General features: G+C 40.0%; 1 protein-coding gene across 1 annotated transcript in view; it reads left to right on the top strand.

Annotated features, from left to right (window-relative positions):
• The window catches only part of BMPR1B (bone morphogenetic protein receptor type 1B), a gene marked incomplete at its 3' end in the record, with an annotated part of 97,440 nt that overhangs the window by 48,502 nt on the left and 22,136 nt on the right, over positions 1-26,802 (top strand). The window contains exon 2 of the mRNA XM_084204056.1: positions 22,510-22,666. Coding sequence (XP_084060182.1) covers positions 22,527-22,666 — 140 coding nt within the window. The 5' untranslated portion in view covers positions 22,510-22,526. The remainder of the gene's footprint in view (positions 1-22,509; positions 22,667-26,802) is intronic.

Raw genomic sequence — 26,802 nt, 5'->3', positions numbered from 1 at the left:
TGCTTTGCATTAAGCTTTATTAAAACCCAGAATTACTTCTGGGTGAAGTGAAGCATTGATATCTTTGTGAGACCAAAGCTCTGAGGTAAATTTGTGGAATGGGCATTTTCTTGAACTTCTGCTGCCTACTGTGAAAAAGTCTTGAATACCTAGAGGATGGTAGAATGCTGACTTGTTTTAGCTAGGACCCTGCAGATCACTCTATTTTCACATCTAAATAGGGCTTTTGTGAGTTTCTATAATAATTTTAGATATTTGACTCTCTCAGTATGTCATGTGACTTCCTTTAAATTTTCTAAGAGCTGACACTCCAGAATTTCCACTTTGGGGAGAAAATACACTTTACTTGACTTTGTCTTGCATTTCTTTTTAGTCTAATGTGTGACCTTAGCATCCTATTAAAACGTATACATAGAATAGGAAATTCCCAATATATTTTTTCATCATTAGTCTTAATTTTTCTCCTAGAAAACTGGGAAGTGATATGATGGATAGAGTTGAAAAGTTAAGACAATTAAAAAGCATAAGAAAATAAAGACTAGCAGAAAAATGTTTGGGTTTGGGCCCAAAGTACTCACAAATTTGAGTTACACTTGACTAATAGTTTCAACTAAATAAGTGCAGGATTTTTGAAATTGTGTGAGTACAACTTGTTCTCAGTAAAATGTAAATACTTTTCTTTCAAAATAACATTTCCATGTAAACATTGACCTAGCTCTAAGCAACAAAACTCAAAATACAAAGGTTTCAAGAAGGAGTAAATAATCTAGCAAATAAACTAAATCATGTGATCTGAACAATATGCATTCAAAATTACATTTACAGATTGGCTGGAACTGGAGGAAGCGTCAATAACTTCAGCTTATTTTCAGTTTTTATTTTTATTAGTCTCCAAATGTGAAAATTCCTTACACAATCATTCTGAAGGTTTGGTTTGGTTTGGTTTGGTTTGGCATCCCTGTTTTATTGGAAAAAAACCCAAAAACCCACAAACAAATTAACAAACAAAAAGCCCCCAAAAGGCTTTTGGGGAGAGACCATCCAGGGAGAATTATTATAGAGGTGAGAGTGAAAAAGAGAGAGGGAGAAAAAGTACCCAGCCTCCATGTGAAACCAGATCACCCACATTTTAACTGGGAGATTTTCAAGCATTTTTTGCTTTGTGCTTCCATTTGAACTTCTCTGTAGGAGTGTCTTCTCTCCCTTGAATGGCAGCATTATTGGTGGCACCCGCTTCTTCAGGGGTAATGCACTTGCTGTGCTGCTTTTTGAAGCTATTTTCAAGTTAAACAAAGCATCTCCCCTGCCAGAAATGCAGATCACTCGGTGGCTTTCCTCAAACAGAAACTCCCAGGCGTCTCCTTCCAGGAGCGCCCTGCAGGAGCGGGAAGCGCTTGCCTTATAAACAAACATGGCTCGGGGAGGCTGGCCTGCTGGCTTGCAAAAATAACCTACACCGAGGCAGGGTAAATAGTTTACATCTCCTTCAGCCTCTGGGTTGTGTCACAGAGCTGCTGGTTGAAAGGAGAAAATCCACTGCAGCCTGAAAGGCGCATCTTTGGAGCGGGAGGGCAGAGAAGTTGTGCTTTAGATAGCTTTTTGTGGAGGCAAAAACGCTCTTAACTGGCGTCCTGCGGTCCGCAGCTGGCAAAAGAGCATCACTGTGCCTGGTTTTGGCAGGAGGCATCAAAACAGTACACAGAGTGAAGTGTTTCAGACATTGGGTCCTGTTTTTCTCTGCAAGGCACATGCAGGAAGGCTTGCTTCTGATACTTATCCTTAATTAACACAAAGTGCAAAAAACAAAACGTATGCAAACCATGGGAGTACAATGTGTCACCTCTCCTTTACTGCCTGAATGTAAGCTGTCTGCCCATAGGCAAAGAAGAGTGAAAGATGCTTTAGAAATGTTATTCCAAATGTATTTTGGAGAGATGGGTCCAGAAAATTATTCTGTATCATTGTGTCTGTGTTATGTGGGAGGAGGCTTCGTGACAAGGTTTTGATGGCTTAAATGGGAGGAGAGGACACCTGCCCAAATTCCACCAGCTGACAGTTTTTCTTTACAGCCTACATTGGATTATTTAGGTTTCAATTTCCATCATTTGTTTTTCTTTAACAATAATCTCTACACCTTAGGGAACTCCCAGCACATGTGATTTGGGACTAGAAGATGAAGAGGTCTCTCAACCAATGGGCTACAAAATGAGGAGTGGGGAAACACCTGCACATCCCTGCTGGCAGAGGAATTTTGACAGGGGTGTTTCTTTTGGCAGGAACTGCTCCCTAGCTGGTGTTGCTGTGGAAGTGGAGTCCTCTGCTGATACCCTGATTGCTGCAGGGTGGGTTGAGAAGTTCATAAGCGGGGCTAATAGCTTGAGCACATTGTCCTCCATCTCTTCTCCTTGCATCAACCCCTGGACACCTTTTGCTGAGACAAAGCTGAGTGTCAGCCTGTTAAAATCTTATGGCTGGCTTTATTGAGGAAAGGTTGGGTCCCACCTGTCAGACAGCCCTGTGATGTCATCTGGAGGATTTTGGCAATCTCCTGCTGGGGGAAGTGGGAAGAAGTATTGAGCTGACTTTCTCCTGGGAAAGGGTGGAAGTGGCAGAAAGGAGACACTGGTGGAATGATCTGTGTCTGCTGTAGGGCAAATTAAGCAACAGATATCTGCATACAGGAAAACTATGATATTCTTCAGGGACAGGGAGAAGATATTTCTAAAGGAAATTTTCTAGTGCCTCTGTTCTTTAACAGATTCTTCCCCGTTCCCCCCACATCTCTAAGATGTGTGATTTTTGGTTATTTTTCAGTGGGCTGCCTTTTTTTTTTTTTCACATATTTTCATTTGAAAGCTCTCTAAAAGAAGCGTGCAAAAAACAAAAACAAAAAAAAAGAAAGAATCTGTTTTATTGAACTTTTTTGAACTTCTGTAAGTAATACAACATACAGGTGGAGTAGCATGATTATGCTGGTTTCTTGTAAGCTTGTTTGAAAAGCATGGGTTTTTTCATCTTTAATTTGGCAGTGTTTTGAACTATTCTAATACAATGATCTATATAAAGTACATCTGTTCCTTGCTAGAAGTGTGCTGAGCCTCATTTTGCATGATTGTTACAGGCAGAAACTGAATTTACCTTTGGCAGAAGCAAATACTCCTGAGAGTGCTAAGAAAGAGAGACTTTTGCAGGAAAAGGAAAAAGTGGTCTTAAAACACTTGATTAATATTATTGCTGAATCTGAAACCATTTTATACTAGTAAAGGGAACCAGAAATATGATGCTAGAATACTGTTGTTCCTAATCATCTCTTTCTGAATGGGTGTGGAATTTTTAAGTTTAGGTTAAGGGTTTAGACTTCTTCCCAAGGTTCCCTGGTATTTCATGGGTTACAGAATGTGAATCCAAAAGGGACCCTGTAAATCTATTGCAGCGCATGTTGGTCTTTATTGCACCTTAATTTTTAACATCATAACTCAATTTATTTTCAGTGGGAGCTAAGATACAGCAAAGAAGCAGGGGAATTACTTCACTACATAAATTTTTTAATTGACTTTCTCTAACTGACAGAGAAAGGAAGAGAAATTCTCTGCAGGTGGTATCTTTCCTTGAAATGCTAAACCTATTGCAGGTGATGGCAAAACTAAAAATGTTTGCAGTAAAGTGTGGGATTTCATTCTATAACTTGATTATTTTTGAAGGGCTGAAAATTTTAGATTCTTCCCTGTACTAAAGCTGTACAAACGGAAATCACTGATTCCTTCCTGAAGCACAGCGAGCTTTGGATTTGAGTCTGCTCAATTTGATAACTCACATGGATGGGACTGATGAGAATAAAACTGAAGAAGGGTTTAGGGTTGTTTCTATCCTGAGTGTATCACCTACTGAAACTGCAGCCAGCAGAATAAATGACAAAGTTCTAATTCTGTTTGGTTTGTATTTAACTCTTCCTCTTTTTCTCCTTTCTTTAAATGTAGCCTCTTAGGTTTATTACAATGATTTTCATATAAGAAATTCTATTGCTGAGTAAGAAAAATATGTAGTACAAGATTTTTTTTTCTCTCAGAGTGTATTTTAGACTTTTCTGAGCATAAATTTATTAGCCTTAGTCTTTCAAGTGAAAGGTTTGCTCTTGCTTATTTTAGGTGGCTAACATTTAGTGGAGAAGTTTAGACTACCAACACTTCCTGCATCTCTAGGCTTGATGTGAGCTTCATGTTTCTCTCATGTATGGAGTCAAGGTTTTAAACACCAGTTCTAAGCCAACTTCCAATTCAAAGATAACAGAGAGTACCCATGTCATTTCCTGCCCAGTAATATTCCTTCTGACTTCTCTTGGTAGAACCCAGCTGCTGGAATGCATGCCTTGTGGCTCTGCTCCTGAAGAGGCTCCTGCAGCCCTGTCTCACTGGCAGTTTGGCAAACATTAGTCATAGTTGCAGCTGAATTTCTGATTGGTATTCCTGGGTTTGTGCCATGTGTGTTCCACATCCACGTCGGTGGACAAAGTGGGTGTTTCCAATGTGGGGGCCTGCAGTGTTCTAAAGAAATGTTTTTTGGGTAAGATTAGTTCACTGTGGTGTATTTTTGTGGAAGAAAATTACTAAATCTGACATATTTTTTGGTATCATGCATCTTTAAATGTTTACATTGATTTTCTGCTGAATGTATTACTAAATCTTTGAAATGTGTTTTCTTGAGCATGGTGGTAACTTAGGGAGGCAAACGTGAAATCTGTGTTGGAGTGAATCAACTGCCCTTTTTGGAAGGGTTTTTCTACTGTCTGGACATACAGATAAATCTGGTTCTTTAACTCACAACAGTTAAAGATGTGAAAGATGCTTTAGAAATGAAAATCCACCGCAGCCTGAAACTGGAGTTCAATCTTCACAGAGGTTGAACTTCTGTCCACCAGCTTCGGTCCAAGGGGAAGCGAGTTTGAAAAGGAAAGCAGTGTAGAAATATGAAATATTACATGCAGAAAAATGTGGATGTCTATAATAATCACACTGATCTTTAAAAATGGTTTTTACCCTTTTCCTTCTTTATCTGACTGGAACTCAGTGATAATGGTTGTTTTATCTGGTATGGTCCCCACCTGGGGAAGGACTTCAGCAAATGATTCCTCTGTTGGAAAGTTGTGTAGGGAATTGATTTAGCAGTGGTGCATTAAAAGAACAGCAATAAGAAATACAAGTTGAGAGGGAGTAATTTCAGATAACTTTATTATTTGGGTAAATAATAATCCCCATGCTTATTTACAGAATATCCAAATACTTTTCCTTATTTTTTTAGTTAAGGTTGATCAAACCAATAGTCAGGATGTAGCATGGAAACAACCTCTTATTTGTGAGACATGACCACCAACACATTCTTTAAGAATTCTGGTATTTTATGGAAGAAAGCTTACTTTTTATATTCTTTTACCCTATATTTGGCATCTATTTCCTTTCATATTCTGATGGAAGATGTTGCACAATTCATGCATTTAGGAATGTTAACAGTATTTGTAGGGAGCTACAGTGCATTACACTAATGAAGAAGTTTAATTTTACATCTTTACCTAGTTGTAAAATGCACTATTTTATACAAATGAAAAGTTGAAAGCTTGGGAAAATATTTTTCTTTCTCTCTGAAACTACACAGCATCTCAGCTTGAAACACATATTGCTGTAGGCCCCTTGTTCTTATGCCTTGGAGTATTTTTAGATGTTGACTGAATCTGAATGAAATGAAACTTAGCTGGATGACAATTTTCATCTCTTTTAAATAGATTAAAAGAAGAAAAGGGAAAAAAAATAATTTCAGTATTTTAAATTCATATTGGTGACCATAGCCACCTTCTTTTAAGTGAAGTTTCCACAAGACCCACACTGTTGTATTTTGTTGGCATTTATTAACACTTCTTTTTGATTTTTGCTAAAGTCAGGGTTTCTAATTCAATTTTAATGGGTTAATTGAAAAAAGAAATAAATACATTAAAAAATGAGGAAAATTAATCTTTAAAACACTTTGGAGGAATTAAGCTGAGGAAAAATGAGAAAGAAGAGTGATTTGAAGAACAGAATAATAAAATATGGGAAACATTGTTTTATTGTCATTATTTTATGATTATGTGCCTTATTTTATAATAAAATACGTGTGAACAAAATGTTACACCACAGCCTTGTGTTCATTGTGCACATGAGAAAAATGGTTATGAGGACCACAGCTCTCATACCTACATTGCTTATATTGACATTATCTTATTGAATTGTGTTGAAATATTTTCAATTTTCAAATGATTTCATTTCCACAGCTCTTTTTTCTGTGGAACTAAGTCAGTGTTTCCTCAGTTTAGAGCCCTAATAGGTTATTATTTATTGATATATGTTGCATTTAAATAGAATATATGTCTTCTATACATAATATATAAACAATATATTTGCTTGTTTTTATTCCTTTTGAAATATCCCAGCCTGATGGAATTAAACTGGTAGAAATGTCATGGATGTATGGCTTGCCTTCCCCCAGTGCTTTTGCCTGCATTTTCTTTTCCTGGTGTCCATATTTCTGGCAACCTCTCGTGGGTGTTTGTACTTGGAACAGCAGGCAAAACAATCCCTGGAAAATACAGCACTGTTTGGTCTGCTGTTTTCTTCTGAGCTAGCAACTCACAGTACAACTGGTTTTATCATTTCAGGATTGTTATTGGAGTGTGTAGGACGGGCAGAAATCCTCTGGCTGCCTTTCTGTTCTGTATTGTGTTATCCTCTGCTGTATTTCAGGTCTCAGGCCATTCAGGATAATCTGGATGGAGCTGGGAAGGAAGGAATGTCTGCAGATGGCGTTCTTCTGTCTTGTAATAAAAATTCTCATCTGTGAAACAGAAATGGTTTTAAAAGAACAGAGTTACTCACATCAGTGACCTGCAGATGGGCAAGGTGCATCATGGAGCCTCTGGGACAAGGTGCCATGGGTATTCCTCACTTTGGGAAGAGGACCCACTTTTGGTTTCAGCATGTCATAGCCTCACTCTCAGGTTTTGTTACTTCACAGGGGGCTTGAATGCAGACCAGCTCTTTTTTTGGCTCCACAATGAAGCTGGGTGATGGCACATTCAAATTTTTTAATTATTGTAGTGGCAAAGGCTGTTCATGTTAACAGAGTTGGTGCAATGATGCTGAAGGCAAAAGGATTTTTCTAGGGGAGGGTAAAAGGCCATTTAAAGAGTGTGAAGAATTGCAGGTTCTGAAAAACATCTGCTTTAGGAATACTGTCCTCTTAATTCATGTGGGCTTGCCTGATTGCTGGGAGGAGTCACTCTTAGAAATTTATCAAATCCTTTTGGGAGAGTGATCTCTTTTTTAATTGGAACATACTCTCTCTCTTAATCCTTGTCATAGTCTTTAGGACATTACTACCATATGATGAAACTGAATATTTTTATTGAATCTATTGTGTAGTGCCAGTGGACCTGAGTAGGAGAAATGATACAGGAGAGAACATAAAAGGAGTTTCTCTTCTCTTTAGATGGGTGTAGGAGAGTTCAATATTACCAGAAAAACTGCTTTGAACAATGCTGATAAAGAAGAGGTTTAATGAGGCTGGGGCTGTTTGTGGAAAATTAGTCTGTATTAGGGTATTATTCCTTCAGGGAGCGTTTATAATGCCGGCAGGAATGCGGGAAGAGGGGGCAGATCAGATTCCAGCACAACCTTGCAAGCTTTCAGCTGCTGATGCATGGTGCACCTGTGTGTTCCCCTGTCTGACCTCAGAGCTGGCTCGAAAATCTCTGGCATCTGGAAGTGTGGGGAAACATTAGGTTTTTAATTTTTGTGTGGGGAGGAAAAAAAAAATCCATCTTTTTTTTTTAAAGCTTAGAATGCCTTGTATTTTATATCTTTTTAAAAGATACTGGAAACTATTTAGTGGGTATGCTTTTTAGTGGTTTGAGGTTAGGTTTTTTTCCTTTTAATTTTTTTAAGCTAGTATCTTAAAGATCTCATAGTGATATGTCCAAAGAGATGAATAATACTCAGTTAAAAAATCTGGTTGGTTGGCAAGACTCGAGAAATTAATTTCATACTCTTTTGCTTATCTCAGGAAGAATGTTCTCCTTAGCAAGTGCAGATTCGAACATGACAGCTTAGGCATTTATCTCATTTGTGGAGGTCTGGAATAGTATCTCATTTTCAAATTGTAGCGATGTGGAGATAAAATGTAAATATGCCGTATGAAAATTGTAACCTTGTACACCATCACTGGTGGCTGCCCTAGGAACTTGTAAATCGTAAGTGCGTGTAATTTACATTGCTTGGATTTAACTGTTTGGTAATTACACTTTGATTTATATTTTTTTTTATCAGACATGGTGGGGTGGTTTAGCTGTGCTGCTTATGAACTACCACGTGAGTAATTTCTTGGTAAAAAGTTGTGCTTATTAAATGCACGGATTTTCTCTTTTGGAGTTTAAAAGTTGTTCGATTTGGCATCTGTAGCTTATTTCTTGCAGTCTACTTAATTGAATAGCTTCTCTGTTTATCTTAAAATGCAGATAAATGGCTTTCAGCGCAGTGTTTATAGCTTAATAGTTCCTGAAATGAAAGTCAACATTATCTCCTAGACTCTACTAGTCATAACTAATGATCCCTCTGCTTACACTGTTGGGCAAGCCAGGAGACACTGAACTCTGCAGAGAGCAAGGGCCCTGTGCAGTGGGAGGATAGTTTGTATGGGATGGCGCCTGCTAGACAAGGCTTTCGTGGCTCAGTAGTGTTAATTGGGAACCAAAACTTGTCCTTGGCCACCTCTAACCTCCAACCTCCTGTTACTGAACTCTTCTAGGAACATGGATACAAACCTGGGGGGGAGTTGACAGCACACCGTGTTCTCCCTTCCCTCATCATTTAAGGTGGATCATATCAGATTGCTCTTATATTTGCTTCAGTTTTTCCCACCAGAGCACATTTTGCAGCACAAAGTCTTTGCAGAAATTTAGTGTGTTTTAATGTTCCAAACATCACTGGCAGGCAGCCTAACAAAGGCATTGTGTTGAGGCCTGGAAGAGGATGAAAAAATAATTAGGCAGCTGGCAATTACTATATTTTGTTCTAGGCCTTTTTATATGACATTTAAATTTGTTAATGAAAGGAAGATGATTTTTTTTTTTTACATTTTCCTGACCTTTGGCTTAGTTGTGAATGGAGAGTTGTAAGCTTTCCTTTTTAATAGAGTTAAGTGCATGCTTTGGGAAGAGAGAAGGGAAAGGAAGAAAGGAAGGAAGGAAGAAAGAAAGAGAGAAAGAGAAGTCAAGTGGATTTACCACCCATCAGGAATGCTCTATCACTATTACTTTGGGAACAAAGGTTCCTTGCTTCTGCATCAAATTAAAGTAATATGGGGAGGAATGATGGCTTATGATGTTAGGGATTAATATTCTTCTACATTCTGTCTGCTTGTCAATATGACCGTTTCCTGATTTTTTTAACTTGCAAGAAGAGAGTTTATTGGAAATTGCAGATGTAGGTGTTGTGAGGTGGATATCACCCTTGAAGTATTTCAGCCAGCACAGTGTTCTGGTTTCAAACAGGCAATTTAGGAGGAAGCTTTTGGTGGTTTTAGGTGAAGTTCAGCTAGTGATATACAAAACAGTCTATGTCCCTCATTTTGAGAGCTAATTAAATGTAAACATCTAGGTGTATGACTGGTTGTATATGAAAGTTGTTCCTACTTAGAGACACTTATATCAGTCTTGTTTATGTTCCAGCTTCCATGCTTTTCATTGTTTTTCTGAGTTATCTTAGAAGTAGGTTTTGAGCTTTGTGTTGGCAGAACAGCAGGCTGGTACAGAGCACAGTCTGGGCAACACCACATGCACTGCAAAGGCCACAGTGTACCAAGAAAGCAAATTCAAAAGTTTTGAAGTCTCAAATTCAAAAGTTGTAAGTAGTTACAACTACTTACAACTTACTACTTAAAACTCTGAAGGTGATTTTGTTGGACATTGCCATGAATGAGCTCCAGGAGACACAAGGCAGAATGAGCAGGATGCTCTCAGAGAGTTAAAGAGAGGAATGTGATTGCTGCCAGGAGCACCAAGCAGTTTCTGGCAGGACCATGATTCAACACCGTGTTGGCAGAAATTTAGACATCATCTATCTTTTTCACTTGGTACATGTGGTCTTGATAGAGTTACAGGTAGTTCTCTAAACTAGGGATGAATCAGGAACAGACCAGAGTATGGAGGAGGAAAAATTTAGCCATTGCCTCTGCTAGTATCAGATAGCTTTCAAAAAGCATGTGTAAGGCTCCAAAAAAGGAATTAAGTATTTGAAAAAAAAAAAAAAAAAAAAGAGCAAATTTTTTGAAAGAGGAAATTGGAGGCAATTTTTTAATTTTGATTTTATGTTGTATAAAGTCTTGTTTCTTAGTTTTTACTCTGTGATCTAATGAAATGTCTAGATATCCTACTTGTTTCAGTCCGAATCTTGAAGAGTTACCTCTCCTATAAGAAACCAGTTGAAAGTTCATATAGGTCCAGATTACATTTTCTCATAGGAATAAAGCTCCTATTTCTTTGGAAATAATCCCATTGGTAAACAGCAGCTGCAATAAACCTTCCACCAAGAAATTTGATACATAGTTCTGAGTGTTCAGATATCTCTTTTTTTCATCACCAGTTTCCAAATGTGGAATTAGATTAGGGAATGATGGAGCGGAAACTGAAGTATCATTTTTTAGAGAAGAGCATTTGAGTACAAATGCTGGGAGTGTGTTGTGACTGCAATGTCTGATGTTTACAGCTCAGTATCAGAAAGAAACATTAGTAACAGCATCTGTTGGTCACCTCTGACAGTTACGTGCTCCCATGGAAATGAGAGATGTTTTGTGGAGGAGGTGTGGTATATTATGACCATATTATCTGGAATAAATCCTGATTATCAGATTAAGTTAACTAAATTATTTCAAGTATCTGAAATAATAATCTTTGTGGTTTTGTTTTTAAATAATACTGGTTTGTTTTATATAAATATATGTGGATCACAACTACAGGGAGTTTTAACAGTGGTTAGCCAACTTGCACAGCAAATATCAGGATCATAAAATGCTCTCAGTGGCTGTGTACTCTACCTTGAAATAAAGCTCTTGCTGCTGTTTCATGATGGGACCAAATTTTAATGCTGGTTGATGCAATTTATCAAGTTTCCTGTCTTTTTAAATTTCTTTGGTTTTAGTTCTGGACTTGTTTTTTTCTGTTTTTTTTTTTTAATGTTGTTTGTTTTTTTTGCTGGTTATTTGTTTGTTTGGGTGTGGTTTTGGGGTTTTTTTGGCAGTTGTTTCTTGGTGGTTTGTTTTGGTTTTGTGGGGGTTTTCTGGTTTTTTTTGTGATGTGCTATGATAAAGCCGATGTATCCTGGTAGCAACTTCACAACCTCTTTTCTGGCTCCTTCTCTGAAAAAAAGTCCCAAATTGCTGGTTGCATGCCATTTCTTTTCATAGTCTGTTCTCAATTGGCATTTTTGGTACCATAAGAAGCCTAAAACCCCATCGAAGCCCTCTTATGATTGCTCTCATCAGCAAATACGTGTTGGATTGGGTAAATGAGGGCCAGGCCACTGTGGTGTATCCTGTATCACAAGTAGCCCCACTTTAAAGGGAGGTGAGGAGCAGAAGGCTCCAACTTCAGTGTGCATTTTATATACTGACCTTGGAAGGCGTTGCCAACCATCTGGAAAGAGTTAGAAACACTGTAGTGCTGGGGATCTTTGTTTTATTTGTAATTCCAGGATTTTCTTTTCCTTTGGCCTTTTTACTGTCACATCCTATGTAGCCTGAACAGCCCTTTGCGCCGGGCTGGAATAATATTGTTTGCCAGCTTACAATCAAAGCGAGCGCGGAGGGAAACAGCTGAGCCGTATTAAGCAGCGGCAGTCTGGACTGCATTTCTCTGCTGCTGAATAACACGCCACAGGTGCAGGATTAGCCCGGCCTACGGTGCTGTGTTTGCTTAGCAGAGCCACCCTCTGCCTCCTCACATGACTCTCATCCTGGGGGAATCTGGCAGAGATGTAGCGAGCGCGCCGAAACTCCGCGTAAGTAGAAGGCTTGAGCTTTTCAGCTCACAAAGCACTTGTGCTTCCCCCCACCTCGTCTTTCCATTTTTCTTCTTTTTTCTTTCTTTTATATTCTTTTTCATTTTATTTTTTTTTTTAATTAAGCCTGGCTTGAGCAGAACACTTCAGAGACTGGGAAAAAAAGAAAAAGTAAAACAATGAAGTTCGGTGGGTTCTTCAGAAAGGTCAGAGAGGGACTGAAGGAAGAGCAGTGTTGCTGGCAAGATGTGGGGCAGCAGGGAGCCAGCTGCTCGTGGTGCACAGGGTCTTGTGTTTGCAGCTTTGGCTCCTGCAGGGACACATTCACACACACACACACCCCCTCTGGAGATTTCCTGTTCTTTCACTTGGACTGGGGGTCAGGGTTTGTACAGTGTCAGGAGGCTGATGCAAGCCTTTAGGTGCACTTTGGTTGGTTTAGATGGAAGGAGAAAGGGGATAGATTTACAGAGAAAATACTGCAGATAAAACAAAAGGTTTCCTGTTACTCTTTTTAGTGAGGATTGAGGAAAAAGAGATTTTTAGAACTAGTACTTGGAAATCAGAGATTTTTAGAACTAGTACTTGGAAATCAGCCCAATCTTGAACTTAAAAGGATGTTTCACTTTTTCTTCTTTATATTAACCTTTGGATTTGAAGTTAATTTAAAAATAAATGTTTTGGCAGTAATAGGCTAATTCTGGTGCCAGGTTTGCATTGTGGCCCTGACTTTCAGAGCTGGGACTGGTTTTAACCTTAGTGATTGTCACCCTTCTATCTAACTTTTGTGATATATAGTGCTTGTGTATGTCAGTAATGCTTATTAAAATGCTGCATCTGTTCTATACATTTCAAATTCAGTCAATTGGAGAAATAGTCAAATAATAAAAAGACATGCACTTTTTCATATGTTCATCTTTTTTCTCCTACTGTTCATATCTGGCTGGACACTGGAAAAAAAAAGTTTTACATTTGATGAGAATTGTGGAGAAATCTGTAGAGAATGAAAGAAAGGTGGTCCTGCATCTCTTGAAAACTTTTGGTCAAGGAGAAGAGCACATGGGATGTGAGCTTGCCAAGGGTGTTTGCAGCGCACATTTCTCAGGTTTTGAGTTGTGCATGAAGTGTAGCTGTGAAGATACATGTGTATGACATGGGGAAAAAAGCAAAGCAAGCGAACTCAGTGGGGCTGAGAGCTGGTTCCCTCTCTTGCAGCGGCCTGAGTGGGTGGGCAAGCATGGACGCCTGTTGGTGGGCACTGGCTGATGGGCTGGTGGCAGTGTCACTGGCATGGGCGGCACACACCCCCTTCCTGCCCAGACATGATCTCTGGAGCATTCAGAGAGGGAAATGCTTTTAGGCTGCTCAAACACTTCTGGAAAAGCGTAGCGCTTATGTCTGCGGTCAAAATTCATCATTGTTGTTCCATGCGTGCAATTAATTTTGGTTTGCAGTAGAGATGCTTTCCTCCCCCTCTAAATGGATTTGTTTGTTTTCTGTCAAAGTGAGTGAGTCAATGACACTTTCTGTTGCATTCAGCTGTGTTTGCAGAAGATAAGGTTTGTGCCTCAGCCCTCGTTCACGAACACAAAGATTTTCTTCATCGCTTATGGTTTCCACACATGCGGTTCAAATGCCTGCACAGTGTGTGTGGTGAGGCCAACAGTAGCAGCAGTCAGTTCAATGCAGTCCCTGCCTTGGCAGCTTAACAGGGCAGCAATTTATACTGTCACTTGTTCAGTTGCTTAAAACTCTGCTGGGCCTGGTGACCTGTCAGGGTGGCATTTGCCTCCAGGCAGAAAAATTCCTGGAGATCCTTGAGGACTTCATTCAGCAGCAGTTAGTTGCTGAGAGTGTCGTAAACACGTGGGATTTTGGGAAGCAGATGGTATTAATGCATGAAAAATTATCAAAATACTAGTTATTTTTTTCTGACACCAAATAATCTGTCCTTCTGGAAGATAGGCAGGCACTTGAGGAATAGTTGGAAGGGGAAATGCCAGGAAGCATCATCATCCCCATGATTTGGGAAGCATGATAAGTTAATCAATAAACCGAGTTTAAGGGAAGTTATAAATGTATGGCTACAGAATTTAAAAACAAAACAAAACAAAACCATTAAAAATTTAGCATGCTTATACCATCACAGCTGTATGACAGTTCTGGTTTTGTGAATATCTACACTATGTAATTTATTCTTACAAGAAGAGTAAAAGGGAATGACACTAGTGTAGCAGAAATCAGAAAGGAGTTGGTAATTTACGGAGTAAGCGCACTTTAGGCTGAGCTGGGGTTATGTCACATTTACTCCTGAACAGGCAAACCCAGTCAGTCAGAAGGGCACCAGCACCTCTGAATAGCGTTGGCACTGGTTTCTGCAAGCATGGCATGTGCACATGCTAATTATATTTTAATATCCAGGTGCAGTCTTTGATCTTGAGGTGAGAATGGCTAGCTGGTATTTTTATCTTCCAGGCACTATTTTTGTCTCAACTGCATGGTGCTCTTGTGTTTCTTTTTTGGAAAGGCAAAAGGAGTGACAGTGATTTATTAAACATATCTAAGAGATCCATGAGGTCAAAGCTGTCTCTTGCTGTTTCATTAAATTCCATTGTCTGAATCCCTCTATCTCAGTATCATCTAAAATGATAATAAGTAAAAATCTACAGCTTGCCCAGTGCAATCTTTGCTCTTTCCTAAAGATCAGATAGCAAAGCATGGATTAGTAGCAATGGTATCACATTGCATTGCTTCCCATCTGTGTATTCTTTCCCCTGTTGCTGGGGTTCAGGAGAGTTTTCAAGATCACTTGTAGGGACATTTACATGATCTCATGGTGATCACATTTGGTGTTTGCTGCTTGGAACTGCAAGAATATGTGGTGATTTGCAGCTTAGAAGCAGAAATTACCACCTCGGAATGTTAACAATAATGTTCCTATATATTTTTTAAATAATTTTTTTCAAATGTAGAGTGTGGCACAGACTCTGCTGTTTGTTAATATCCAAATTGTCTTTTTTTACATATTTGTGCCCTAATTTCTATCCTCAGTTTTGAGCGTAATTCAACTTTAGTGAATCTATGTTGACTACTCCTGATCACTTTTTTTGTCATTCGTGCTCCATCATTCTTTTTCACAGAATATTCCCATTGGAAGGGACCCTCAAGGATCATCAAGTCCAACTCTTGCGTGAATGGCCCATATGGGACCAATCCCACCACCCTGGTGTTATTAGCACTGTGCTCTATCCAGGTGAGCTGATCTCAGGCATTACAGTCAGGCTGACTGGCCAGCAGGTCCCTGGCTCCTCCCTCCTGCCCCCATTTGAAAACTGGGATGGCATTTGCTTTCTTCCAGTTCTCGTGTATCTCTGTGGATTGCCACAACCTTTCAAAGATGATCATGAGTAGACTCATTCTGATGTGTGCCAGCTCTCTCACCACTCATGGATGCATCCTGTTAGAGCCTGTGGACTTGTGGATATGGAATTTGTCTAGGTGTTCTCTAATCAGGTCCTCCTTGGCAAAGGGAATGTCTTCCTTAAAACATTCCTTCTGGGTCAGAGATTCCTGAGGGATGGTCTTGGCACTGAAGACAGATGCAAAGGTGACCTTCAATATCTCTGCATCCAGAAGAATCAGTCATTCTCACATTGGACTTTGGATCTCACCTTAGTATTTATGAAGTATTTGCATTTACTTGTTCCAGATTGATAGCTCCGACACATTTACCTTTGCTGTGTGAAATAAAGCTCTTGAAAAGGGATTAAAATAAAGAAATTCTGTTGGTATCTTAATGAGAATTGTACGGACTACCTGCTCATTCATCTTTGCAAATATTAAAGACTAACTTACATTTTAAAAGTTTTTATTTTGTCATTGAGCATTTACAAATTGAACCAAAGGATTGTAGAAGATAGAATTAGACAAGATGTTTAACACAGCTAGGGAATATTTATTAATGGGGAATTACAGTGGATAGAGATGGACTTTACTGAGTCCAGGCTGACAGGATAAAACACTTTGCATGCGCTTTCCTTTGGAAATTTTAAAGTTGTCTTTCTGTCCTAGTTTTTTTTTTTTACATTGTGTTGGTGGTACATGCTATAAAAATGTGCCAACCAATTCCCCTTTTCTTCCAAATGAAAAATATGTCAAAGATTAACTGTGGGCACCAGAAATGAGAGGAAAACAGACAGCAAATTACACGTGCATTTTCCATGGGCTGTGTTAGCAGAGAAGCCTTTGTGTTTGTAAATTGTGAGTATGGAATGGGTTTAGTTTGGAGGGTCTTTTATCAGTGGCTTTGTCACAGCTTGTTACATTACATGCTGAACTTTTTAGCTAGTAATTCTGAAAAATAAAGATATCATTTAAAGTGGGGCTGGATGCTTGCAGCTATATTGGCACTCAGTGACAATTCTATGAATGTGGACAGGAGCAGTTTTTAAGAAAACTGCCTTTACAGGTTGTTTAAAAGCACATTTTATTTTAAACCTTATTTGCACTATGAATAGAAACAAAACCACCCCAAATTTTGAAATATAGAGATAAGAAGGAGCAACTTGTAGGTTTTCTGTATTTTGTTGTACAGGAAATCCAGCATAGGTGGGAAATGGTGCAAATCATACATAAGCCCTATGATGTTACATTTTTGTAGTATGTCAGTTTATTACACTGGATGTATGTCAAGGGGCAGCTATTTTCAAGCATGGATTGATACCAATCTCAGTTTGGGCTCACTAGTGCAATATAGTCACACACTGAAAAGCAAAGTGTGCTGTGTGCTGTGTGCTGTTTTTGTTTCTTCTGCTGTATTAATACCAGATTTTGTTTACTGTAGTGTTGGATCAAAAATATGAAGGTCTCAGCATATGATATTTCCTTGGGTTTTATGGTAGCCTTGAATATCCAGCAAAGGGAAACTGTCATGATCCAGTTTTCCTTCTCTGTTGTGTACTTATCACCAATAAAAAAGTGTTTTACTGTTACCTCTTGACTATTTTACACAGTAGATCAGGCTGAGTTAAGAGGTGTAATTTATTTCAAGTCTTTTAACTGTGCTGTGTTTTTATTGCTGACTATTTGCCAAAAAATATCCCATGGAAATTCTTTTATCTGGGAGCAGTAAAGTACAGTGAGTTAGCAGTAACTTATTTCCCTTTCTCCTAAAACAATCATGTTGATGGTATAACCCTGGCTTGGTGGGAAGTCATCAGGCTGTGGTTTATCATATGGCATAGGAAACTCCAGCAGGATGTTGCAAGATAGTTTGTTGTTTTTGTTTTTTTTTTAATAAAAGCCTGTTTTGAGGAAAAGCACACTATGTAGATTAGTGCAGAACATAGATGAAATCATCTTGTGGTTTAAAATTTCCATCTTAACTGTTTTATCAAGTTGACTGATTTTCTTCTGAGGTTTGCATTGTTTTGGTTTGTTTTCTGTTATGGTTCAGACACTTCTGTATAAATATCCTTAATTTCCAGTCTAAAGGAACAGTATAAATATGTTAAAACAAGTTATTCCATGATGTGTAGAGCTTCTTTGGTGCGTGCCTTCCCTGAAGCAGTAGACCTTGCTCCTAGTCAGGGGTTTGCTGTGGCCAGATGTTGTTATTAGACTGGGAAAATGTGAATGGATGGTATTGAACCTAATTTTTGTTTGTTTGTTTGTTTGGGAGGTTTTTTGTTTTTTGGTTTGGGTTTTGTTTTGGTTGTTTTGTTATTTTTTTTGTCCTTAGCATTTGTTTGGGGAAGGAGCAAGTCTGATTTTTACTCCTTAGGAATCCCTGCAAGGTCATGACAGATTTGCTTTTTTCACTGCATAGACAGCACATTAATCTCACAGCTGTGCCACAGAAATCAATCTGTTAAGATAACTATTGCTAATTCTTCATCCTCCAGGACCAGGATGGCTTAAAATTCAAACCACAGAATAGAGAGAAACAGAATAAAGAGCTTTTCACCTCCTGCATTGCCAGACTTGTTGAATCGGAGCAGTGCCCAAAAGTCATTACCATCCAATGGCTATGGGCCAGTGTGAAATGAGTCACTGGGCTTTATCCAGATTCTAGTGGAGAAATTTCTGTCCAAATCACATAACTATGGCTACAGTTGGCAGGGGCTGAAGTACTTATTGGCAGCCATGGCAGAGAGTTTGAGGACTGAATGTACGCTGAGAGACCGGCTCTCTAGATCAGAGGTTTTTTGCTGCACCTACATGAGCCAATGTGAAGCTTAAATAGGTGATTTTCCTTTTGTGTGTGAGGCACCACTGCCTGCAGACCTGTCAAACCAACAAACAACAGCATGGTTTAAAACCAAGTTTGAATTCATCCTTATAGTTACTTCATTGTCATTGTGGAGTGGGGATCTGCAATGCTTCTCACACATGTAAAAAATTACAGCAGAACTCCCTGAAATGACATGAAAGGGTTTGCCACATGACAGAGTATTTTGCTGGAAATCTTACTGCTGATAGATGGAAGATTATATCCAAGAAGGTTTATTTGTTGACTTTGGAGGTTAGTAGAGGTTTAAATTAGACATTAACATTATCCTGTATGACCATGAGAATGACTTTCATTTTTCAGTACCTTATTTTCATTGTTCTGGATTTGGGATCTTTGTAGATGTTCCTTTCTGGAAAGGACCACAAAGCATGCAGGGAGAACCACACTAACACATGGAAAGAACAAAGCAGTAACATGCTGCACAAAGTCCCCATTCTCAGGTAGAGATTTGTAACAAAGGCCATCACAACGCAGTTTTCAGTGGTCCCAGTCCTAGGGAGGAAAATATTTCTCAGGAGTAGCACTCCAAAGAGACATCAAAGCCTGGCAGCTGACTCCCAGTCCTCGTGGTAGATGGTGCTTGTACATGCTGAATTTTAGTGGAAAAAGAGTTAAGCTGAGAAACTCAGCTGAACTTGATGAATCTCTACCAGTCTGATGATGAGCTTCAGGTGCTCAACTGCTTTGATGAGTTCCCTGGTGCAGTCAGTAAGTTTCTCAGCAGACTAAAATAACCTTCTTTTTGATACTCCTGTTTTTCTGCAGTTCTCCCAAGGGATGGGAAGCTGACCATGAGCAGACTGCAGCAGAATAGGCTGCAGCAAAGAAGCAGCCAAGCTTAAATAGCCTGAAATCTCTGGCTTTCAGGGCTCTGGGAGAGCTTTCAAAACCCAAAGGGCATCTAAACCCTAGACAGAGCCAGGTCTGCATGGCCAACATGTGCTTGTTACAGAACAGCAGCAAATGCAGGATGAACAAGCTGTTCACCATCCCAAACTGTGCTTTTCACATCTGAAATCAGGAGGAACTCGTTGCCAAGCTGGAAAGTTCTCCCCATTTCCCTTGTGAGCTCCTTCCTGCACATTTCCTTTTGGGGAAGGGACTGCTGGAAACCTTTCTGCACTGAAGTCAAGCAGACGTAGAAGTCAAGAGATCTTGGTAAAACTCAGCTCTGAGTGGGAGGAGAAGAGTTCTTACATGCTCCATGGTTATCTGCTGGGTGAGACACCTGAATTTCAGAGGCAAAAGATCTGCCCATCATTTTAGCTAGCACCAGGAAATGAAGGCATGAAAGGAGCAAGAGAATAAAGTGAGAAGAGTTTTACATTTTAGAAGACAGAAAAGAGCTTGATTGAAAGTGTCTTATTCCTACCTGTTTTAGTTTTATTCAATTGAACATGTTAACACTGAACTGCTATGATTTTGCAGTAGTTTTGACTCTGGGCTTTATGTGGAAACAAAATACTAGGCTACATTGCTAATTTCAACTCTTGGAAGGTGTAAATTTGGATGCCAGCCTATCTTTCCTAAATTTTCCCACAACCAAGCTTCATCTCTAAATAGCCACCTGCAATGCTTTGATGGTACTTCAGATTTTTCATTCCAATTCAGCAACTTTCACCTTTCTTATTATATCTGAGAGTGCAGCCTGGTCTAGGAGTGGAAGCTGTTGTTTGTGGCAAGTTTTGCAGAAGCTGTTCATGATCCCATCACTGGTGAATGATGGCCACAGACTGTGTTTAGGTATGAGTTCTTTTATGCTTGTTGGAAAAACGAATGATCTGTGTTTGTATATATTATGAGGATGGCATTTAGCTGCCTAAATTTAACATAATCAGGCACCATCAAATGTATAATTAATCCTTTCCCCCTTTTTTTGGGCTAGGTGTAAGAAGCTTTTGTCTTTACACTCCCTGTGGGGGAAAGATCCCTGCTAAAACTGCAGACAGCTTGCAGAAAGAGCTGTGGAAATGATGCTCAGAGTAAACTATTACACTCACGAGCTAGAAGTTCACTTGGTTGCCTCATGAGCTTGAAGTCCGAAAATCCTTGACAGGAATATTAATAGTTGAACATTCCCCATCTAATGGTAACAAAGTAACACTGACAAAAATAGCTTTTTCAAAGAGAATTTAGGTAATCCCTAATCCTGTGACCCAGGAAGCAAAGATCTGTTGATATTAATTTGTTATGCACAGGCTGCCTAATCATATTAGGAGAAACAAACAACAGTGCATTGTTTTCCCCTTAATTTAAGCATCTACTTCATCTTAAGGTGCAGCTGTGAGTACACAACAACACATGCACACAGTGCATCTTGAGTGACCTCATGCATTTAGTTCTGATTTTGCCAAATGTTAGTGAAAACAGTATGGGACTGACAGCCAGCTGTGTCATGAGTCCAGTTTGTATCTTAATGTTGGGCACAAGGGTTATGAGCCCAAGGTTTGTGTATGTTCTGTCACTGGTTGTCTGCTTTGACTTTAGAAAGAGGTGAGCTGATCAAGAGGCCAGCTGGTTTCAGCTGCATACGAGGTACTGAGCAAAGGCCAAGCTGTATGAGTTTGTGTTTCATAGGAGCATTAGTCTGGCATGGTGATTGATTCTCCTTCATGTCTATCACCCTAATGTTATTAATATACCTCTTGTGCAAGGAGTGGAAGGGCCATGCTGTTAAAAGGGCTAGTGCTTCTCTAAATGCAGTGCTCTTACGTGCAAAGCCCCCCTTCTCCCAGAGCTACCAGGTCACAGCTTCTTTCTGGCTTTACTGGGGATAAGCTTGCATTGTCTCACGTTAGACTGCAGAAAACGAAAGCCTGTGTGCCAGTTGGTGCTCCCAATGCCTTTCTGTGCCTATCCTGAGCTGGCAGCTGGAGGCATGATGTGCCCTGGCTGGTCCCATGCTCCCAGGAGCCCAGACTGGGCTTTTTCAGTCCTCCAAGGACTGGTAGAACAGCCCTGTGCTTCCTCCAGCCTTTCACTGCTTCAGAGTCCTTCAGCCTCACTCTTACCTCAGTTGTTGATTGCAATCCAAGCCCTGAAGTGTAGCTGCTTGTCCCCATCCCCTCTGCCTCTTTGCCCACCCTATCTCTCCATACAGAGCTAAAAAAAGATAGATTTTTTTTTTTTGGTCAGGTCCACAATAAATCAGTCCTAAAGACGGAGATTTGGAAAAATTTTAGAGTAAAGAACAATCAAAATAATTACAATATCAGTTGTTAATAGAGACTTAACATTAAATCAAGATCTTCAAGCCTGCTCTTTATCTACTCTGTTGGAAACTGCTGCTTGTAAGTGACCTTTTGGTAAAATTTCTTACAGGGAACCAAAAGGAGACTGAGGAACTGCCAGTTGAAGCTTTTCATGCTAATCTCATTCTTGTCTTTGAGGCTTAAAATTTTCACAAGGACTGAAAGCTGATATTTATGACTAGAGCTGGGGGAAGGAGGTTGCTTAAACATCTCCTAGCCTATCACCAACATCTCCAGCTGTACTCCACCAGCTCCATGGAGATTCAGTAGTCTGATATTTTTAGAAATAATCACCTCCATATATTTCAGCATTGTTCATCTGAAACCACATTCTTCTCTTTTACCTTGTTTATAGACTTTTCTTTTACAGAAATGAGCTCTTTCCCTTGTTTTCCGAGCAGGGCTTTTGCAATTCAGTGACAGAACGTGTTGAATTTGAAAGAACATCAGTTTCTGTTAAGATTTTGTTAAATGGTATGCTCATGTTCTGTTCTGCCTGGAGTACCATAAATCCCACTGATTTTTATGGGGTTCAGTGAATGTAGATCTGTGCTGAGTGCTGTAGAGATAAAGAAAACTCAGAGGTGTAAGCAAGGATTTGACCTGTGTAATACAATAGAAGCAAAGCTGTACTGTGCAATATATAATAATAAAAGCACAATATATCTCTTGGCAGTGGCAGAGCTCAAACATCAGTACCTTTGATCTAATACCACTGAGATCCAGTAAGCCTCAACCACGGTGACCATTTCAAACTACAGAAAAACACTCTGTGGCGAATGCTCATCTCAAATACCTTTCTTAAGTTTTGATAGGTAGAAGCAGTTTAAAACCTTCATCTCAGGTCTTGCAATACAGCCTAGAACTCTTTCTTTTTCTTCCTCTCTTGCAGCCAGTTTTCTAGGCAGCATGGCCTTGCGAAGTTCCGGCAAGCTGAGCATGGAGACCAGAAGAGACGGTGAGAGTACGGCCCCTGCTCCTCCCCAGAAGAAGCTGTCCTGCCAGTGCCACCACCACTGCCCTGAGGACTCGGTCAACAACACCTGCAGGTTTGTGGGATAGATATCTGCTGATATCTAAATACATGCTGATATCTAAATACATGGGGAAACAAACTTGTGGCAGCTCAGCAATCCCAAGTTGGGCGTTGCAGTTTTTGTTTAAGCAGCGATACGTAAATGAGTTGGTTTTCACTGTGTCTAAAAATCAGAAGTAATTTTTACCTAGGTATCAGCTGCATGGTTGTTGTTTTTGGTTTTGTTTTGCTTTGTTTTGTTAGGGCATACACATATTTATAATTTTAGATAGTACCTGTTTTAATGAATTGCATATGGAATGTTCTGAAGGTTGAACTTTGTTTTTAAAGGAGCATGCAGTTAATGAGAGGAGACCTAATGGAGATATATTAAAATGTCAATAAATGCTTATAAATTTATAATCACTCTCAATAGAATACTTTTTATAAGAGCCCTGATCTTTCTTTGTGTCTACAGCAGCTCTATCTGTAGGTCTTTAAGGCTTTGGGTTTGTTTTTTTGGTTGTTTTTTGGTTCTATGCTGAAAGGAAAACTATCTTGAGGTGAAGTGTTGGGTATTTTTGTCTACTAGCTGTAGTCTTCTGTTTAATTTTGGGCTTAGAGTAGTACAGATTTCTCATCTGGGCTGGATTCTGCTTCCTCAGGGTCTTTTGGCTCCCTGGGGGAGAGGCAGGCCCAGATGTGCACAATCTCCTTGAAGGCTCAGCACTGGTGTGTGTTGCCCTGGCACCGGCTGAAGCAAGCAGAGGTGACTGAGGGTACCTGGTGGGGGACCAAGATGCTGTTCCCCTACCCAAAAGCTGCTGTTGCTGGACACATATGATTGCTGTTGAGTGAAGGTTGAGTGAGGGTTGAATGAACCTCTGTCTTGGCTTGAGGTGCAGGTACAGTTTGCTTTAGCTGCAGCAAAGCTGGGCTGAGCTCTTTGTGTTCCATATGAGGGATTTAAACTTCTCTGCTTGGCTAGAAGCTGGTGTGATACTGGAGATGCCAACTCTCAGCCTGGTGGAGCTGTGGGAGTCAGAGGCATAGAGGCAGGGCACAGATGTGAGCCCTGGAGATGCAGTGCTGTTTGAGGTGAGGTTGTCTAATGTTGTGTCAGCTCTTCAAGGCAGTGCATCTAAAAGATAAATGGGGAAAGCCTAAGGTTGCTGAAGGCGCTGATTGCTTTGTTGGATTTTTGAGTGTGGGTTTGCAGCCTGACTCTATTCTTCTCAGCCTGCAGTTTCCTACTAAAACGTATCAAAGTTTTGTTGACAGCTGTAAACACCATTCCCCCTTTCTGACCTCTTCCTACAAGCCCATGCTCCAGCCAGGGGTTAGCTCTCACATGTCAGTCAGTTTAAGAAGCTGTAAAACCCCACCCTGATACCAATTTGCTGATCCCCTGCGGTGTCAATCAGCTGTTTCCTGTTCCTGCCCAGCAAGAGCCACAGCTTTCCTATGTGCTGTCTCACACGTGCAGCAACAGGGAATTTGCAGATGACTTTTAAATCTTTGAATTAGGAAGCACAAAGGGATCAATGTTAAGGAACTGGCTGAACAAGATTTATCCCCCAGCTGGGTAGGCTTGCTTTTGCAGGTCGCTTTGTAGGCATCATTGACATGAAGTATTTTCCATGGAACTGTGACTGAATGTCCTGTTAGAATGGATTTGTGCTTTTCCCCTCACTGCAGTACTTTAAAGAAACTCTCTTCAGAGTCTCCTTTATGGTGTCAAATGTCAAACTTTTTTTTAGGTGTTAATGCCCCAGGATAGGCAGTTTAGTGGTAATAAAACACAAAATTGTAACTCCTTTTGTCTTCATAACCCTTGAAGACTTCAGGCTTGAATGTTCTGCTTTATTGCCAGAATGATTTTTTCCAATTTAGACATCAAAATAATAATTGAAGCTGGAATCTATCCATCAAATAATAATCACTTTTCTGCCCAGTCAGGGATTTCCTGGAGCAGTCAGGAGACTTGCTTTAGATCAGCTCCTCTCTCCTGCCCTGTGCTGTCATCTGAGCAGTACCCACCTTGCCACTTGCCCAGTGAGCAACAGCGTAAGTGAAAAATTGCTGAGGAGTTTGGAGTAATATAAAACAAATTAAATTAATTTAAATGCACTGCCTTCATGGCTTGTCAGCAGTAATCATGTTCATGATAGTGATCATTGCTATGGCTCCCACTGCCTTGGTGTGAGAGCTGCAGTGAGGTGTGAAGGACTCAACACCCCTTGTTTTCCCTGCATCTGTTTAACTGTTAGTGTAATAATTCCTTTTTTAAATTCCCTACTACATAGCTGGAATTATGGATTACAGAGAAAATAAGATCCTTAGCCTTCTGTTGGGAAAGAGGGGTTATTAGGTGTCTGGCTAGCTGGTTATTAGGTATCTGCTTAGTTGGCTGGATGGAGACAAAATTTGAAAAGATTTGAGCACAGCCAACTAGGTTAGCAGGGATTATAAACTTCCCCTGAGTTTTGGAATCATCCTGTTAGTCAGGCAGTAAGTTTTGTATTTTATCCTGTGTCAGTGACAGTTGGCACAATTTTAAAGCACTTGGGCAATCACTGAGCATCACTATAAAGGAAGTTTCCCCATTTGGAAAGTCAAGAAGTATCAATGGCAGTGTTTGTCTGAAGAGTAAATTGAATGCTTCCAATTAAAAGTTACTGCATTAATTATCTGCTTGCCCCAGATGTAGCCACTAAAAGCATTTTATATTTTTTAAGAGAAATTTAAAAATCAAATCTCTTTTCAGCTCTATCAATCTGTTAAGCTTTAGGCTGTGCTTGGACCTTAAGAGTTTGGACCTGCCAGCCCAGCAGGAATGAGCCAGTGTATTCTGGGGCACCCAAGGGCCTGGCAGAGCTCTGACACCCAGGAAATTCACTGAGTACATCCACAGCCAGGGCTTGGGCTCTGGAGAGCATCAGCCACTGTCCTTACCAGGGTTCTTGCTAAAGCAGTGAAGCATTTTATGAGCCCAGGAGCAAGAACCTCTGAAAGTTCACTGCAAAAGCATTTCCAGCTGTGTTTAAATTAAAACTCTCAGAATAGAATAGCTATTCTTATTGCAATCACCATTAAAATTTTCTCCTAAAAAACAGTCTCTCATGTCACATGAAGATTTCTATCTGCTACCACAGGTATTCAGCTTTAAAGTACATATCCGGCCCATAGACCAGGGGTCTGAATGTTTATATAAAAATGAGGACATCTGGTGGCCATTTAAAATCCTCTCCATAATTGTATTTGTAGAAATTTAAAAGCCAATATTCTTTAACCACATCTATATCAAATCCTCCAACAGCCTGCTGTGTTCCTATACAGAATTTCCCTTTCTTTATACTTCTGCAGTTTAAGTCCAACAATACTTTGGAAAGCTAAGAATAACACTGCAGCCTAAAAGGCAGAATGCTTTTCTGTCTAAGCAGAAAAGCCATAGCTGTAGTTAGAGTGTGCATTAAAAAATGGGGCAGTCCCTGAGCACAGTGAAGTTTTGGAAGACTCATTGCAGGGTGAGCTCATCAGGGGAGGGTTAATGCCAAAGTGTAGCGAAAGGGGACCAAGCCAGGAGCTGAGGCTGATATCCTCACTCACCAGGACCCCATTTCCCCATGGATGTGTGAACACAACAGCCAGAAACAGCTCCTTCAAAAGCCCTTCCCATGGCTGGAGACAGGCACTTCTGTATCATTGCTCAGGGGTTCTGGGGAGGGGGAAAGAGGGGTCACTGTGGGCAGCTGAAAACACCAGGGCACTCAAAGCCCTGACAGGTAGAATCACTGGAGAAGGCTCACAATCCTCTGCTTGCAAAGGCTGTGTTAAACTGCTGCACGTTGAAACTTTATTCTTCTTTCTGAACATCTGTGCAATTCATAAAAGGCTTTCAGTACAGAAGGTCAGAGCTGCTGTGAACACAACCAGGACCTTGTTTTACTGTTCCATTTCAAGCTTTCTGTGTTCAGAATGAATGCACAGACAGTTGTGTCTGATCATAATTAATTGCATATTTTAAAACACGGTGTTACAATTAATTGGCTTTGACTGTAATGGGATTGCAGTAAAGGCAGAAGCTAATTAGGTGCCTTGTCTCACTCCATTTTCATGTACAAATAAATGCTGACAGTTTTAAAGATCGGGCTGATAAAGTTTAAGTTC

This window comes from Fringilla coelebs, assembly GCF_963513975.1.
Source record: "Fringilla coelebs genome assembly, chromosome: 4".
NCBI classification, from domain to species: Eukaryota; Metazoa; Chordata; class Aves; order Passeriformes; family Fringillidae; genus Fringilla; species Fringilla coelebs.
This window is presented reverse-complemented; position numbering and strand designations above follow the sequence as displayed.